The 15,247-nt window shown below is 36.7% G+C and overlaps 1 protein-coding gene across 2 annotated transcripts in view; it reads left to right on the top strand.

Moving 5' to 3' along the window:
* Positions 1-899: 899 nt before the first annotated feature.
* The window catches only part of CPT1A (carnitine palmitoyltransferase 1A), a 38,385-nt gene continuing 24,037 nt past the window's right edge, over positions 900-15,247 (top strand). The window contains exons 1-4 of one of the 2 annotated variants that reach the window (XM_062577598.1): positions 900-1,075; positions 9,909-10,063; positions 11,280-11,419; positions 11,812-11,983. In XM_062577598.1, the coding sequence (XP_062433582.1) occupies positions 9,923-10,063; positions 11,280-11,419; positions 11,812-11,983 (453 nt within the window). In that variant the 5' untranslated portion in view covers positions 900-1,075; positions 9,909-9,922. Of the gene's footprint in view, positions 1,076-9,908; positions 10,064-11,232; positions 11,420-11,811; positions 11,984-15,247 lie in introns of those variants that run through there. The other variant, XM_062577599.1, reaches the window with a different exon arrangement.

Genomic DNA, 15,247 nt, shown 5'->3' with positions numbered 1-15,247 from the left:
CTGAATGTTACTGCAAGAATCATGTGTTCTATTTGCCTTTGGTGACCAAACATTGTAGTCAGTGTTTTAGGACTGTTGAGCCCAGGAGGATGGGCATCTGACAAGTCTGATAGAAGTGCTGCCATTCTAGAAGTGTTACCACAGAAAAGGTAAATATTGTAAATTCTGATGCTTTAGTGCGTCAGCATACGTTGAAGCTAATTAGTGTAAAGGGAGAGAAAATGGGTAAAATTACTAGAATCGCAGTGCCCTGGATGTGTCTTTTTGTAACAGCATTAAAAAAAAAAACAAAACCACCAGAGCCTAGAGCGTAATTTGTGGGGGCTTTTTTTTTTCCTGCATGGTATGATAGCTGTGCAGTGCTTTGGTTTTGTGTACTTGTCTCGTAGCAGGATTATTCTAAATTTCTAGAAATTTAGAAGAGAAGACTCTTGCATGGATCTATACAGTATAACATGTATTGCAATACAGACTACAATAATGTCCTAAAAAATCTAGGAAGAGTATAGTATGTCCTCCTCTGTGTTAAAAAATGATAAGCAATATGACAATTATAAAAAATTTTTTTTTGATGACAGATGAGGAGCATGTCAGTGTTAGAGATTAATCTTCCTTAGTGTTATGCCAGTAATTAATGATATGCAATAGCCAGTCATTTCTACAGTCCTTTGCCTGGGGTCTCCCACCTGATCGGATAGTTTTTGCTGTCTCTGACCTGTTAAATGAAGAATAAATGTTTCAGAACTACTCTTTGTGACTATTCTTTTCTCTGGCAGCAGCTTTTCTTAAACCATTCCAGTTTCTGATCCAGTTCCTCTGAACAGTTGAAAGGTGGGTGTGAATCAAAGCTCAGATTGTTTTCTCTTGTCTTTCTGTTTCAGAGCTGCAGTAGACTGTTTCCTGTTGCTGTGGTTTAGTGCGATATTAGCAGTTAATAACATTGGAATGAGTTGGCCTTTTACAGTCTTAACCTGAAGTTTGAGATCCCAGTTGCGGTGAATGAGCACAAGTGGAGACGATTTCTGTGTGACAAGTACCTTTTAAGTGCTCTTTTAAGGAAGACAGAGCTGTTCAGGTATGCTTATGTTACTTTTGCTCTTTCTGTGTGTCTGTCTGTGGGGTGTTTGTGTGAGGGTATGGGTTTTCCTGTAGGCATCTGCTCCTTTCCTGATAAGCCTACCTCTCTAGTTAACCACTTGGGAAGGGGATAAAGAAATGAGGCAAAGATTCCAAAGGAAATACCTGCAACAGGTAGCTAATATGCATCTGCATGTGATCTTGGAAAACTGCTGAGGACAGGACACAAGCTGATAGCACGTACCTGTGGCTTTGTCAGTGAGACAGTGAGTAGCTGCAAGCTGCTGCTTCTGATGTTCTGACATCAGGCTGCCTGCTGTGGGTGAGGTTTGTAGTAGGTCTCACTGTTGCTGTACCTGGGTAAATACATTTTATTCTGTTCTTCAGCTTGTCTTGAACCACAACACTTACTCATTTACTCAGACATGAGTAACTTTAAAATACTGTACTTCCAAGGAACCAGTGCTGTCAGCTGTAGGGGGATTTAGTTCTGAATGCGGGGAAGGAATGGCAGCAAGGATTAGGAATCATCAAAAATGAGAACTTAAAATTTTAATGTTGAATGTTGGAGAGAAGGGAAGACTTCTGTCTATTTCAACACTTTGCTTAAGCAACTTTGAGGATGGACTACTAATCTGACCTTGAGGACCCTCTGAGAGGCAGCTCGCACATAAGAATCAAATGAATGTTTTGGGGAACTGAAACCTATCATTATGTTTTCTGTTGCTGTTAAAGTGGCAGGAGAGAATGTGTCAGTTTAATTTTGTTTTCATCCATATCAGAGAGTGGTTGATTGAATGATAAATTAATTATAAGTTTTAAAGGAGGGTGGTGTTTTGTTCGATGTTTGTACTGTAGCTATTAGGTTCACTTAAGAAACATATTGAGTGAGTTTAAATTTGCATCCATGCAAGTGTTTATTGCATAGGAATGACTTCATTTCTCTCAGGCTTCTCTTAATGATTTGGTGCATCTGTAGTCTTATTAGAATATACTTAATTATTATAGAGTGAGTTATTGGTAAGACTTAAGAGCAGCAAGTATCTACATGTTTTTTTAATGTGCCAAAGAGCATGGTTAGATATTACCAAAGGCTAGTATAGGAGGAAGCTGTTTTGAAATAGGAATTCTTCAGAGAATAGCAGTGTCTGGTTAATCTTCATAATAAGTTCAGAAGTCAGCTACTTGCAGAATATCGCATGACCTACGAATAAGCCATCTACTCTTTGAGGTTCTAATGTCTTGTTACCTTTTTGAAGAAATCAGGTATACTTTGCAAGAAAGTCGTATTAGCTAGTAGACTATCCAGCAAACAGATGCTTTTCTGGGCATCTTTTAAAGTTGTTTAAACAGTATATTTCATACTGTTTTCTGAAGGTTTTATAGATCAAAACCTCAATTTCCTTTGGGAAACATCGTGACCTTTTTGGGAAGTTGTGTATGAACATATGAAACTGTAGGCAACTTCAATCTTTTGTTGTTTCTGTTAAATTGAATGATTTTACTTTAGCTTTGGTTTTAATTTTGTTCAAATATGTGTCAAGTAGCATCAGATGGCATGTGAATAAAAATTTTTTTTGGAGCATCCTTAATCATACTTGGTTGCCTGTCTTACTTGGAAATGGAAATTCTGCTGTTGTGCTAAAGGTTAGATTATATCAGAAAGAAGTGGGGTAGCGCTCCTAAGAGCAGGTGAGGCCTTGAGTTACTGAGTCAGTGCTGAACATTGCTGTACAGCATAAATTGTAGTGACTGAATCTATTGCATTCATAGCAAACTGAAAATGCTGCTGAAATCACATTGGTTTTACTATTGATAATACAGGCTCTCCTATTTCGATAGGAACTGTACTGTTTCCCTCTCTTATCATTGGGCATAGCAGTGTAAGCGGCACTTTGGGCCAGCTCTAGAAATTTGCCTGCTGCCTTAAGACTAGCTGACTCTTATTGGACAACATAGTGCTTAAAATGCGCACACACGTGCACACATGCACACCTTTGTGTACAAATGCACTGGTGCTTTTAGGGCAAAGTTATTGGAGTAATGCTGAAAAAATGGGAGAAGTGGCAAAATCTTACTGCAAAGTCTTAATTCCTTTATCCTCCAAGCTAATAATATGTTATTGTTGGTCACCTAAAATTTACTTTTCTTGAATGTTTGACTGCTACCAGTTTGACTGCCAAGTTGTGGTGTTCATTTAAAGCCATTGCACTGTTTATGTACAGGTTTTTTGATCTACTAAGTTTATGTACTTTTTTGAAGCAGTTCTATTATAAAATCTGTTGCATTAAATTATAAGAAGAATCTCTAATATTACAATTAAAACTATGCTTTTGAAAACATTTCTGTACGTTTATGTACGTTAGCAATGCTAATCATGAATTGGGAGTTCTAGTCTGCTGTAGCTACAGATCTGGTTGTAAATGGGATGTTTTTACAAGCACTGATGAGTGGAGTCAATGCCTAATGTATTTGGCTGATCCCTAAACTCATCATCAAGAGAACAAAAATCTTTGCATGACTTGATTCAGAATTTTGCATTCCTTTTCTATATTGCTGATTTTTCTTCTGAAGCCAGTACTGAAATATTGAACTTTGTAATTTTTCTACATCCTCAAAGGTGTTCTTCCATCACTTGTTTTGCCATTCTAGCAGAAAAGCAACAAAGTTATACCTGGCATATGGGAGTGTAAAAATACAATGAAAAGAAAGTATGTTCACTCTAAGAAAGGCCTTCTGTTCTGTTGTGTATGTGGTTGTCAGGTTGTCATTAAACTGTAGTTGGTGTCAAAGTGGAAGCAAGGTATCATATTAGGAAGTTATTTTTGGATGCTGGCAGTGGCTTTGGCAATCAAGCGACATATTTGGAAGCACAGCAGACTGTCTAGGCAAAAGTCAGCTGCCATGGAGTGACATCTTTTGTATGCTTTGTGTAGGTTGCACTGAAAGTTTGGACGGACAGAGGCACATCAATAACAAATCTAAAGAGTCATGAAGACATAGACACTGTCTCAGTCTTCGGAATTATCTTGCTTTTAATTTAGTTCTGGTATGAAAACAACAGATTTGAGCATAAATATTTATATAAACTGTTATTCATGCATAGTTTGGCTTTCTAGGAAAGTAGAAAATGCAAATTTCAGTAGTGATAAAAGCTTACAAAACAGATAAGAAGAAAGACTTGATCTCTGTCTTCTGCACAAGCACAGCAGAAGTGTTTTAGTGTTTTTAATAGGTGTTTTAATAGTGTTTCTCTAGGTCTGTCCTCAGGCAAGGTTCTTGGAATTCAGTGATGTATTCAAAGATGCTAAAATATACTAACAAGTGAAGATAGTAAAGACTTGTTGGGAGAAAAAAGAAATGAGGTTTCTGCATGTCTGTTTCCTTCCAAAAGCTGTAGCAAGGTCATTGGTTTTATTCCTTAGAAGGAATGTGTGGATGAGGAAAATACAGGATAGAACTTTTTAAAGGTTTTCAATTTTTAATAATTCTCAGAGTTGAATCTGTTAAGAGAACTTTATAGCTCTTGATTTTTTTCCCCTTTTATATATGGCTTCTTGTAACATTCAAACAGTAACTTACTACTTTACATGTTGATAGAAATGGAATTTTTTTTCTTTGTCTCTTCTGAAGCAGTTTTACTTCAAAGGCATTGAGCCAATTGCTTGATTTCCCAAGACCTTCTGAGTTCAAGATGTCTAGCTTTAAATGGCAAGCTTAATATGGCTCTGAGTGTTAGGACATAGTCTGCTTCCTAACTAAAATTGGATTGAATGTACTTTCAACTATTACTCCTCTCCACTTTCCGTCTGGAAAACATCCTTAAACAATGCAATTGTAAATGATTACTATCTCTTTCTCCTCACCTGACTGTATCCCTATTTTCAACTTCAGTGCCCCTCTGAATTTTAAAGTTGTAAGTGGATTTTAAGAAAGAAGCAAGAAGTTTAAGGTCAGATCTCAATGCCTTTGCCTTTGGGCTAGATGTTAAGCTTGCTAGTAGGAATTTGGCAGAAGGCAGGAGACACTACCTCTAGCGCAAGATGTTTCTCATTGCTATTTTTGTGTTACCTTGTAGCTGCATGAGGCAAAGGCTTTCTAAACACAGAAAGGAAGGTGCCGTCATACTTTATGATGCGATGATTTCCACCTCGCATCATTGAATCGCATACTACTGTAAGCATGTCTACCATCTTTCAGCAGCCTGTATGTGGCTTGGGTGCCAGAGATGTCTATTTGAAGTCTCTGTCAGAATGAGACTTAGCAGGGAGTGGTATGGGGCAATGTTTTCAGAGAAACTGCGTGCAATTGTCACTGCTTTTCCAAGAAATCTGTTAACCTTTGGTTGTCAAAGCAAAATAATTGGGGAGACTTGTTTTGTGAACTTAGTTTGATTACTGATGGATGTATGCCCAGTATGTAAATGCTAATCTGTAAATAGATGCTAAAGTACCATGAAGGCAACTGCAAACTAATTTGGTCAGCTGGCTTATAAGTGGTAGTCATAGAATTAAGGTTTTAGTGCTTCTGGGACAGCCACATGAGTAAAATTCCTCTTTAGTTTTTTCCTCTGCATTTATTAACTTGCTTTCTTTGCAGGAAAAGTAGTTATGGATGTGAAAACTGCAATTAAATAATAAGTCTCTTTCCAGTGGGCTCTTGGAATCTAATTAGTGAGAAGTGGCAAGGCTTGCCCTATTCCAAATGAAACAGTGAACAGGAGAAAAATGATCAGATTAGTCAAAAAATGTATGGGAAGCAAGTGTCTAAAATTTTTTCTTAGAAAAGAGGTGTCAGGGAGACCCATTAAAGGGAGATGAGTAGCTTTCTGTGAGGTGGAGGTGATGACTTTGTCTAACTTTCTTATTTGATCATTTCATTAACTCACTATCAATTTATCTATATAAAGCTTATGAAATCTGTAAAAACATGTAAAAGCTTCATATTCAACAGCATTTCCAAAAGTAACTGTTTCAGCAATCTGGTTTTATGCAATGCACTCTGTAATAAATACATCACATGTAGCATGTATATGGTGCTTTAAGATATACATGGTAATTTTTCCTGTCTTTTAGATGTGTTCTGTATTATATACTTTAGGGAGATATTCCCAATGACAAGTGACTTTTTACATGCCTGATTAAATGGAAGGGTCCTGCATATGATGTTTCTTGTGGCTTCAGATTTCCCAGAGCTGAGGCATTCATATCTTTGAGTGGATGAAGAACATGTAGGGCCTAATGCAGGGTTGACTGTTCTGTGTTTATACCTTAATCATAAGGTCTGTTGAGCAGTAGGCTTGAGAACCTGAGAAGTTGAGCCTTGGTCTTTATAATGTAAATATTCTAAGGTTGAAAATTGTGCACTGAGGAAGATCTATGTAGAATAGAAAGAGCAACGTGGTTTTTCAGACCTTTGTATCAGGTCTTAGGCTCCAGTATGCTTATGTGTTTTCTTGACTGAAGCCTGAATTCCAACCTAGCAGTATTTTGTTTGTAACAATGGAAAAAATCGTGGTAAGTTTTGATTGGCTTGAGCAGAGGTACAGAAAGGGAGGAGAAGCATCTGCAGCTGTTACAGCATGTTTGAGTAAGACTCAAATGAGAAAAGAATAAGGAACTGACTTTTTTTTTTTAATAAAAAAAGTGTGTGGTTTCTTTTTTAAATACACTAATGTTCTGAAAGAACACTTAGTTGTGGAAGTGACAGTTTCAGGTAATTTCTCAAAATCGTGCTTTATTTTAAAGCCTTGACTAAATTGCTAAGAAAGTTAATGTTCCTGGCTCACTGTGGGAAACAAGGTTAATCAGCACATGCTGTGCAGAAACATTTTGCTGACCACAATGCCTGAAGTTAAAAGGAGTTACTGTTTCAGTAGTAGTTAGCTGATTGATGTGGGCGCTGCCTCACCAACTTGGCAAGTCAAGTTCATAAATCCCACGCAAGCGCCTTAGGCTTGTGCCCTTTTACCTACTTTGCTAGCGAGCACGTGACTGTAGAGGAATGCAGCAGAGGGGAAGTGTATAGTAGTTTCGGATTAAATTGGCCTTTAAGAGCAAAAGAAGTGGCTAAAGAAAGGGACTCCAGGAAGTCTTTTTGCTGCTCAGCCATCGTAATTCAGACAAACAGTAGTCTTAACTCAAAGACTACTGTTTTTCCTTTGAAAAGAAAAAGGAATAAATCATGTGTGCAGTTGTGTTTTTGTATTTTGGTTTTCTTTCCTGCATCTTCCAGGGTGAAGTAATGCACTACCAGAACTAGACTTGTCTTTGTATTCAGAGCTTGTTTATTTGATTCATGATAAAGAACATTTATCCAGTAAGAATTAATTGGTACTTTGGGGAATGAGGGATACATTCCTTATGGAAGCTCATTTAATTGTATGGTCAGGTTAAATTTGAATTTATTAAAACTTCAGTTTATCACTGTTTGTGCTTTATGACTAATATTTCTAATTTTTTTTCTATCTTAGACAATAGAAATGCATTTGCAAAAGAGGGAAGAATTTCGTGAAATTCCTTCTCTTCAGAGGTAGAAAAGATGATAGTTACAAGTCTGCAGGCTGAGAAGCCACAGGAGAGCTGAAGGGAACTAGTTGATGCAGTACTTAAAAAGCACTGGCATCTCAGCATGAGTGAGCTTGAGAACCAGTTGGCCATTCTGGAGACAAACGTGAGAGCCTGACTATCCATATAGGGATATGGAGTTTTTTCTTGTTTTGTTTTAGTTTTGCATCCTGATCTTTTGTCTTAATACCACTAAACATATAATGAATTTATGATTTAAGTGCTCTCTCTCCTGTTGCAAACTGTGCTGAATCCAGGTTGTGTACCATGTAATGCTCCTGCCTGACTGTTTTATTGCTGTCTTTTAGTTTTGGTCTTAACTTAAAACTAGTGATGTGTGATTCAAATGAATGAGTAGACAGCAGACTTTGGCTTCCTGATACTTGTCTACAGCAGAGCCCCTATGAATAAGCTGTCACTAACAGCTGAGTCAGCAAGTACTACAAGCTACAGTTGTCACTAGGGCATACAGGGCTATCTTTTGAGGCTTGTGTTCAAAGCTGATTTGGTTCCTCTGTCTTGATTGGACCCTGTATATTCACAGAACAAATTGCAGATTACCTTTAAGTTGCTGTGAGCTTTAGCTTCTTTTCTGGAAACCCAGAAGACCAGGACACTCAGCTTTAAAAACTCAAGTAATGGCTGATGGATTTTTGAAATTAGTGAATTACCATCAGCCACCATAAGCAGCAGATGCATTGCTGAAGTTGATCATTGAAGGCTGATCTATGAGACAGGCACTTTCAATATCACAAGCAGTCACTTTCCATTGTTAAACTCCATTATTAGATACTCTGCAACATCACTTAACCTGTTCACTTCTGCCTAATGCTCTTCTTATATTCACTATTTCCTGGATCTATTACTGTGGCGTTCTCAGTCCTTACAAGCATGCCTGCTTGTGGGCTTTTGTGACCCTTCTCTCCTCCAGAAGATTTTGACACATTAGGATATTTACAGCATAGAAGAGTAGGATGGCAGTCACAATAAACTGCTTTTGAAGTGCCCAACTAGAAACTGCACTTGACTGCATGCTCTCAGCTGCTGTTTAAAAGAAAAATACCAGAATTTAAGTTTCACTAAAAAATGTACATACCCTTCAGAGTTGCAAAAATAAATTTGAGCTCTTGGCCTCAAAAGACATAAACTAGTTGTACTTAATTTTGATTTTGCTAAAAAGTAAATGAAAATGCCAGTGTCATCTTAGAGAGAAGATATGTAGATGCATTGTGTTTTGTACTAGTAGAATATGAAATTGAATTATGACCTACAGATGCGTTAACAACCTTCTTTACATATTTCTGAGAGGATGCTGTTTTGGGATTATGCATAGAAGTTTCACTAAGCTAACAAATTTGTATGGACAAAAGACTTTGGAATCATGGTGGTCTCCTGGAATATGTGGAGTGAACTTTTTCCAGTATCATACTTAACAGCCTATCTACACAAATCTGTTTTCTATGTTTTGGTTGTAGCTACTGAAACAACAATTCTATGAATTAATAATGAGCAGAAATAACTTTTAGGATATTTATGTTGAAGTACTGATTATAGAAGGAAAGTAAGCTATGAAGATGAGTGGATGAAGAAGAGCTTAAAGTTCACGCCAAGTTGGCTGCATCTTCAAACTAATTTGAAATGTATATAGACAAACTGGATCACAGTTACATTTGTCTTAACTGCTAGTGCTTTCCATTTGAGCCTGACTGCTATGCCTACCCATTATGATGGTCTTTATGTGAAGGTCATTTTTCTGATAATTGTGATTTCTTTTCCTCATACCTGCTCGGCTTTGGTTTTACTCTAATTTGCCAGTAAGACTATGACTAAAAAAATGACAAAAAATATCTTTTTCTGCACCTCCTTTATTGCTGCAGAATGAGAAGCTAACCACCTGATACACACTTTCCAAATATAGCTTTAATCTTTTGCTCTATTCTGAGCCCTTATAAAATGCATGTATGCCCCATGTTCAACTGGCTGCAAACCTACCAAAAAGGCTTAAGTTATTTGAGAAAGTTTTAGTTCCATTTTCAGCAGTTCATATTAGAAGAGGCAATTTAATTAATCTACTGGAGGCCAGACTGAAGTGCAAGCATAGTTTGTTAACAAGAGGATAGTGCCACACAACTTCGATATGCTTTGGGATATTTCCCATAATGACTGAGTGCACTGGGGGCATTTTACTGGAAAATGGCTAGCTTCTAGTTCCTTTGAATAAAAAGGAAAGTCTTGTTTTTAACTTTTTTTTTTTTTTTTTGACAGAACTCTCTCTAAAAATGGCAGAAGCCCATCAAGCAGTAGCATTTCAATTTACAGTAACTCCAGATGGGATCGACCTGCGCATGAGTCATGAGGCGCTCAAACAAATATACCTATCTGGTGTCCATTCATGGAAGAAAAAGTTCATCAGGTTCAAGGTATTTAAGACTGACAGGTCAAATCTACCATACTTGATGTTTGTTTAATATTTTATAAATTTTTTGAAGTACTATTTAAGTAAAACTTTTTGTGTCTATATGCAAATAAATGTCCTTATTGTGAAAGACTTCTGTGCGCTTTAAGCCAAGAGATACTGAGAAAGGTAGCGTTGTGTGATGCTGTGCTAAAATAACAATGTGAGGGCTGAAAGGGTGTGTCTTTTTGGTCCATTTTATGGAACTGATATGATAGAGATGTCTAAGTTAACTATAGTTTTAATTTATTTCATTCTCTTCACAGTAGCTCATTTAATTAATTATCTTTTAGCTTAAGTCAGAAATACAACTTTTGGGGGTGGGAGGGGAAAGGGGCTAGGAGTTAAGCCCTATCACATATATAAAGAGGTACAAGACTTAGTCTATGTACCCTTTACCAGAATTCAGGTTTGAAATTAGGGAGAAGTGTTCAGTATTTTCAGGTAATTTTTCTGAACTTCTATCTTGTATAAGTTATGCTAAATAGTGATGTTTCTGCTTTGTGCTATGGATATAAATGTGACTGTCTGAGGTATTTGATCTAGATTGTTTTAAATTTATTAAGTTTTGTTCATGGGGCCATAAATGGCACTATTTGTTTTAGTAATAGTAACCTAGGTAAACTGCGGGCTACTTTTATCATCTCTTTCAAACACATACTACTTAAATGTAGTCTTAATAAAATCTTAGAAAACTCTGAGAGGGACTGTTTAAATGCCATAGAAAGACTTGAGTCTAATTTTCAATGTCTTGTTCAGCAGAGTATTTTTGCCATGTAGAGTATCCTTTTGGAAAGGCCTGACTCAGTGCAAGTGGGAGCTACTGACGTGTCACTTGTAACTCACTGATTACTAGCTTACTGATTTCAGTATTTTTAGGAAAGACTTATGCGCAGGATCAGTAAGATCCTGTTGGCAAAGAAACTTTGAGTTCGTTTAATTCCAGATACTGTTGTGACAATTTTATGCAGCATAGCTTTTTTTTTTCCCTCCAGTAGTCAAACTTAACTATATCCATTCCCTACCTTGTGAGTTAAGCATATAAAAGAAAATGTTGGAAAATCCTAACTTACTGTTTAAAACTGAATGACTTGAATATGTTGATTTTTTGTTTCTTTCCATGGTAATATGAAGTCAACCACTTTGGTATGAAAAAATTATGTGAAGGCTTTTCTTTCCAGAATGGAATTATCACAGGCGTTTATCCTGCTAGCCCATCTAGCTGGCTTATTGTAGTTGTGGGTGTGATGTCAACAATGTATGCCAAAATTGATCCTTCTTTAGGAATAATAGCTAAAATCAACCGAACTCTTGATACGACGTAAGTAGATTGGCATCTTACATTATTCCTCTAAACTGAATCAGTTTGATTTGTACTCTTCATGTAACCCCACTGAAGTGCAGTCAATATTTGAACAGTTTGTAACAGAATAAGCTTAAATAAGCAAAATGTTTGAGGTATAAAATGTGTATGTTGTTATACCAGTATTACTGCATTTAATGAGCATTTGAGCAGCACAGTTGGCAACTTCTGTTGCCTTTGTTCTTGCTAGATGAGAGGATATTTTTAAGAAGTGTATTAAAAGGGGACAAACTGACATGAAGCTTATGTAATGTCTCCTGCATTATCACGGGGCTTAGGATGGCACTGTTAAGTTCTCTTAAAACATGAACTGACACTAACTGGCACCTGCTGGCTTTTGTTTTAAATAGAGGTTATATGTCGAACCAAACACAGAATATCGTGAGTGGAATACTTTTTGGGACAGGGCTTTGGGTAGCCCTTATTGTCACAATGCGCTACTCTCTAAAAATGCTGCTTTCCTATCACGGTTGGATGTTCGCTGAACATGGCAAACTTTCTGCAGGCACCAAATTTTGGATGGTAAGAATATATTGCCTTTTTGTTTGTACCTTGATCTCTCTCTGATCTGTATGCAAAGACCTAAAAGGGACAACTTCTGTTTCGTTTTTTTCCCCCTCTTGCTTGTTCTTTTGTGTATTGGGATGGGATTCTGCTAGGTAGAGATTCTAGTAACTACTGTCTTGCTTTTGATGCTATAATTAGACTACTTGGAATAACTTCTAAATGTGCCAGCACCTTGGGACTGTATAACTGAAATACCTACTTTTTCCTCTATGTGCAAATGAATGTGGGCTGCAGCTACAATGACAGTCTTCCCCAGAAAGTGCCACCTTAGTTCTTTGTTGAAATTCAAATCTTGGGATTTCTAGTCATCTACTCTATGCATCATTATTTTTGAGAATGAGCGTAATCTTTTCACTTTTAAAGTAAAGTAACTGCAGCTTTTGGTACTGTGGCTTCTAGTTGGTGGTGGACTCAAATATTTTATGCTTTTGTCTCCAAGTCCAAGAGGACTGTTTTGAAAGACTGGTATGAGATTACATCTACCAAGCAGTTTGAATTGAAAGTCATCTTTATTTCGCTTCTATGATTAATCTTCTTTACTGATATACTTGAAATATGTTCACAGTAACTGATATCCTTATTATTGAAAATGCGTGACTTCAGGTGTATTATGTTGAACAACTAACTGAAGTTGTATGCTGCATTTGTTTATGATGACTTTTATGTCGAAATAAAGTAGCATTGAATGCCCTTTCAATCCATTTAACAGTATGTTTCCAAAATGTATTAGAGGTGAGTGTGTGAGGTAGGTGGATTGTTATGCTTTTTTGCATATATGTGGGAATGTTGGCAGAGATGGTAACGCTCTTTCTTGTCAGGATGAAATTAAACAGATCTGGCTTCTGTTGATAATTATGGTGTTTTGGAAAACAATTTGAGAGGCTGTCATTTCCTCAAAGGATGTAGTGGGGGTAAAGTGAGGGAGTATGCATACTGGTGCTCGAAAGGATGAAGTGAGTTTTTTATTATTCAAACTCAGTTGTTTCAAGTGTTATAGAAATCTTTTTCCAGTGTTGTAGAAATAACTGAAGTGTCCTACTAAGATAAAATTAGTCTGTGCAGCCTTGAACTTTAACTGATGTGTTAGACTAACAAAATGCGATGATTTTATTCTGGGAGGTGTTCAGTAATGAGCAAACAAAAATGATGCATTAAAATAGAGTTCAATATTTAATTTGTTACAAATGAAATTTCTAATTGATAGTTTCTCCTGGAAGTGGTATCAGGAGCCTCATGACTTGAATATGTACAGTACAGGCTCTGAATGGTAAGGCTTTCTGTCAGTTGCTTGTAGTTCTCACTGTCTGGGTTTTCAGCATGTCCTACCAAATGGATATTTTAATGTTAATTTCCCATATAACACTAGCCTTAAACAGTGTGAAATGTAGTGCTGCTTACCCTGCTTTGCTGTTTATTATATTTCTGGGTTCTTAAGATGCTCTTTCTATTCTCAATTTGAAATGCAGATCGCTGTAAAGGTGCATACTTAACAGTGTCTCATTTCTGCTTAATATGAAGTTTTATTTTAATCCCTTATTTGCTTTTTAACTATTTCCCACCAAAGAGAAGACTGATTTCCCTAGTAAAACAGTCCCAATTACCTTAGCTTTCTAGATGTTTATTGCCTTTTGATGTTCCATAATTTTTTGGAGGGAGTTTCCAATTCTTTTCTTAGCTCTTTTTCTGATTAAAACTATGAAGAACTATTACTGTGAATTTACTGTCCTCTGTTCAAATAGTCAAGCAGCTAGAAAAATTGGGCATTGAGTTCAGTCACAGGGCAAAGTATTTCTTAAGCTAGTAGGAAATCTGATGCCGCTTTTAAGGAAAATGTTTAATCTTCCTAATAAGTTAACTTTCCTGCAGCAGTATTAGGGGAAGAATCCAAGTAGTGGTTGCAGTTAAAAATAAATAAAAATAGAAAAATCTGCAAACAGGTGCAAAGCCTGCTAGAATGAGATCATTTGCTGTGTCTGGATGTGAAATCAGGGAAGCTAAGTATATGTGCGTGTATCAGATCACCTTGTTAGTCTCATACTATTAAGTAAACTTTACTAGATTTTTTTTTAAGAGATAAATACCTTGAAATATGTTTGTTGTTAACATCAGTTGAGCAGGTACTCTCTTTGAGAAAATTTCAGCCTTGCATGGCTTAAGAGTTTAAATAAAACTATTTCCTTTATATGTGAAAGGAAACATGCAGGTGTGGAAAGCAGCTTTTCTTATGACAGTCTGAGCTATCTTCCTGACCTGACTTTAAATTTGTCTTGTCATGAGGCACAGTTCGATTTCGTTGAGCTGATTACTGTAGCACATGCATGTACATATAACATCTCTCTGATGCAAATCCTTTTGCAGGGAAGTCTTTGATCCTGGTATCACTCTGCATCACTCTGCAATTCTTCACAGCTGTACTGCCTGAAATAACCTCCTATAGCAGTGCTGACCAAGGAGATTGAGAGGAGAAAAAGCTATATTCTAAGTTCATTCTAAGAAGTAGTTCATTCTAACTATTCTAAGAAATAATTCTATCAGTTACTGAAAATCTTGTTTTCTGTGGCAAGTTCTGGGAATTTAGTAATGAAATTTTGTGATCTATTTTCTTTTGTCCTTAATTTAAATACTGGGCTTCACAGAGAAGGATCTGGTGGGTTGTTGGTGTAATACTTTGCTGAAGTGAAGTGGTAGGTCAGGAACCTTCCATGTGTGGCCCAGAAGTTCCAAGACCTATATATTCAGCCTAGGACATGTTGCAGCTGAGGAGTGGTCATACATGGAAATGCTGCTTCTGTCTCCTATAGAAAACAGAGGATACTGTAAAAATTAAAACTGAGATGGGAACTGTTTTACTTTGGCTGTTTTCTTTATAATAGAAAGCACTGAATATAACACTGGCATGCTTGCACAATTTGGTGTGTTCAAATCCTGCAGTATACTACCTGAGACAGACTTGTGCTTGAAGAGATACTCTCTTACAGCAGTACTATTATTGCAGTTGAGTTATCTTGGAAAATACTTGACAGGATTCCCAAGCATAATTAAATATTTTATAATGGCTATAGTTATCCAGGGTTCTTAGTTAAGTGAGAGGCTTGATAATGATTCCTATTTTGAAGCACAGTGCAGATATTTTGCATTATCTGCAATATAAATAAAAGATCAACATGCAGACTTGCTTTTTCAATCTTCACAGATAAAAAAAATTATTGTATAACTGTC

This window comes from Rhea pennata, chromosome 5 (assembly GCF_028389875.1).
Source record: "Rhea pennata isolate bPtePen1 chromosome 5, bPtePen1.pri, whole genome shotgun sequence".
NCBI classification, from domain to species: domain Eukaryota; kingdom Metazoa; phylum Chordata; class Aves; order Rheiformes; family Rheidae; genus Rhea; species Rhea pennata.
Note: the sequence above shows the minus strand (reverse complement) of the source record. Positions and strands in the feature narration are given on the sequence as shown.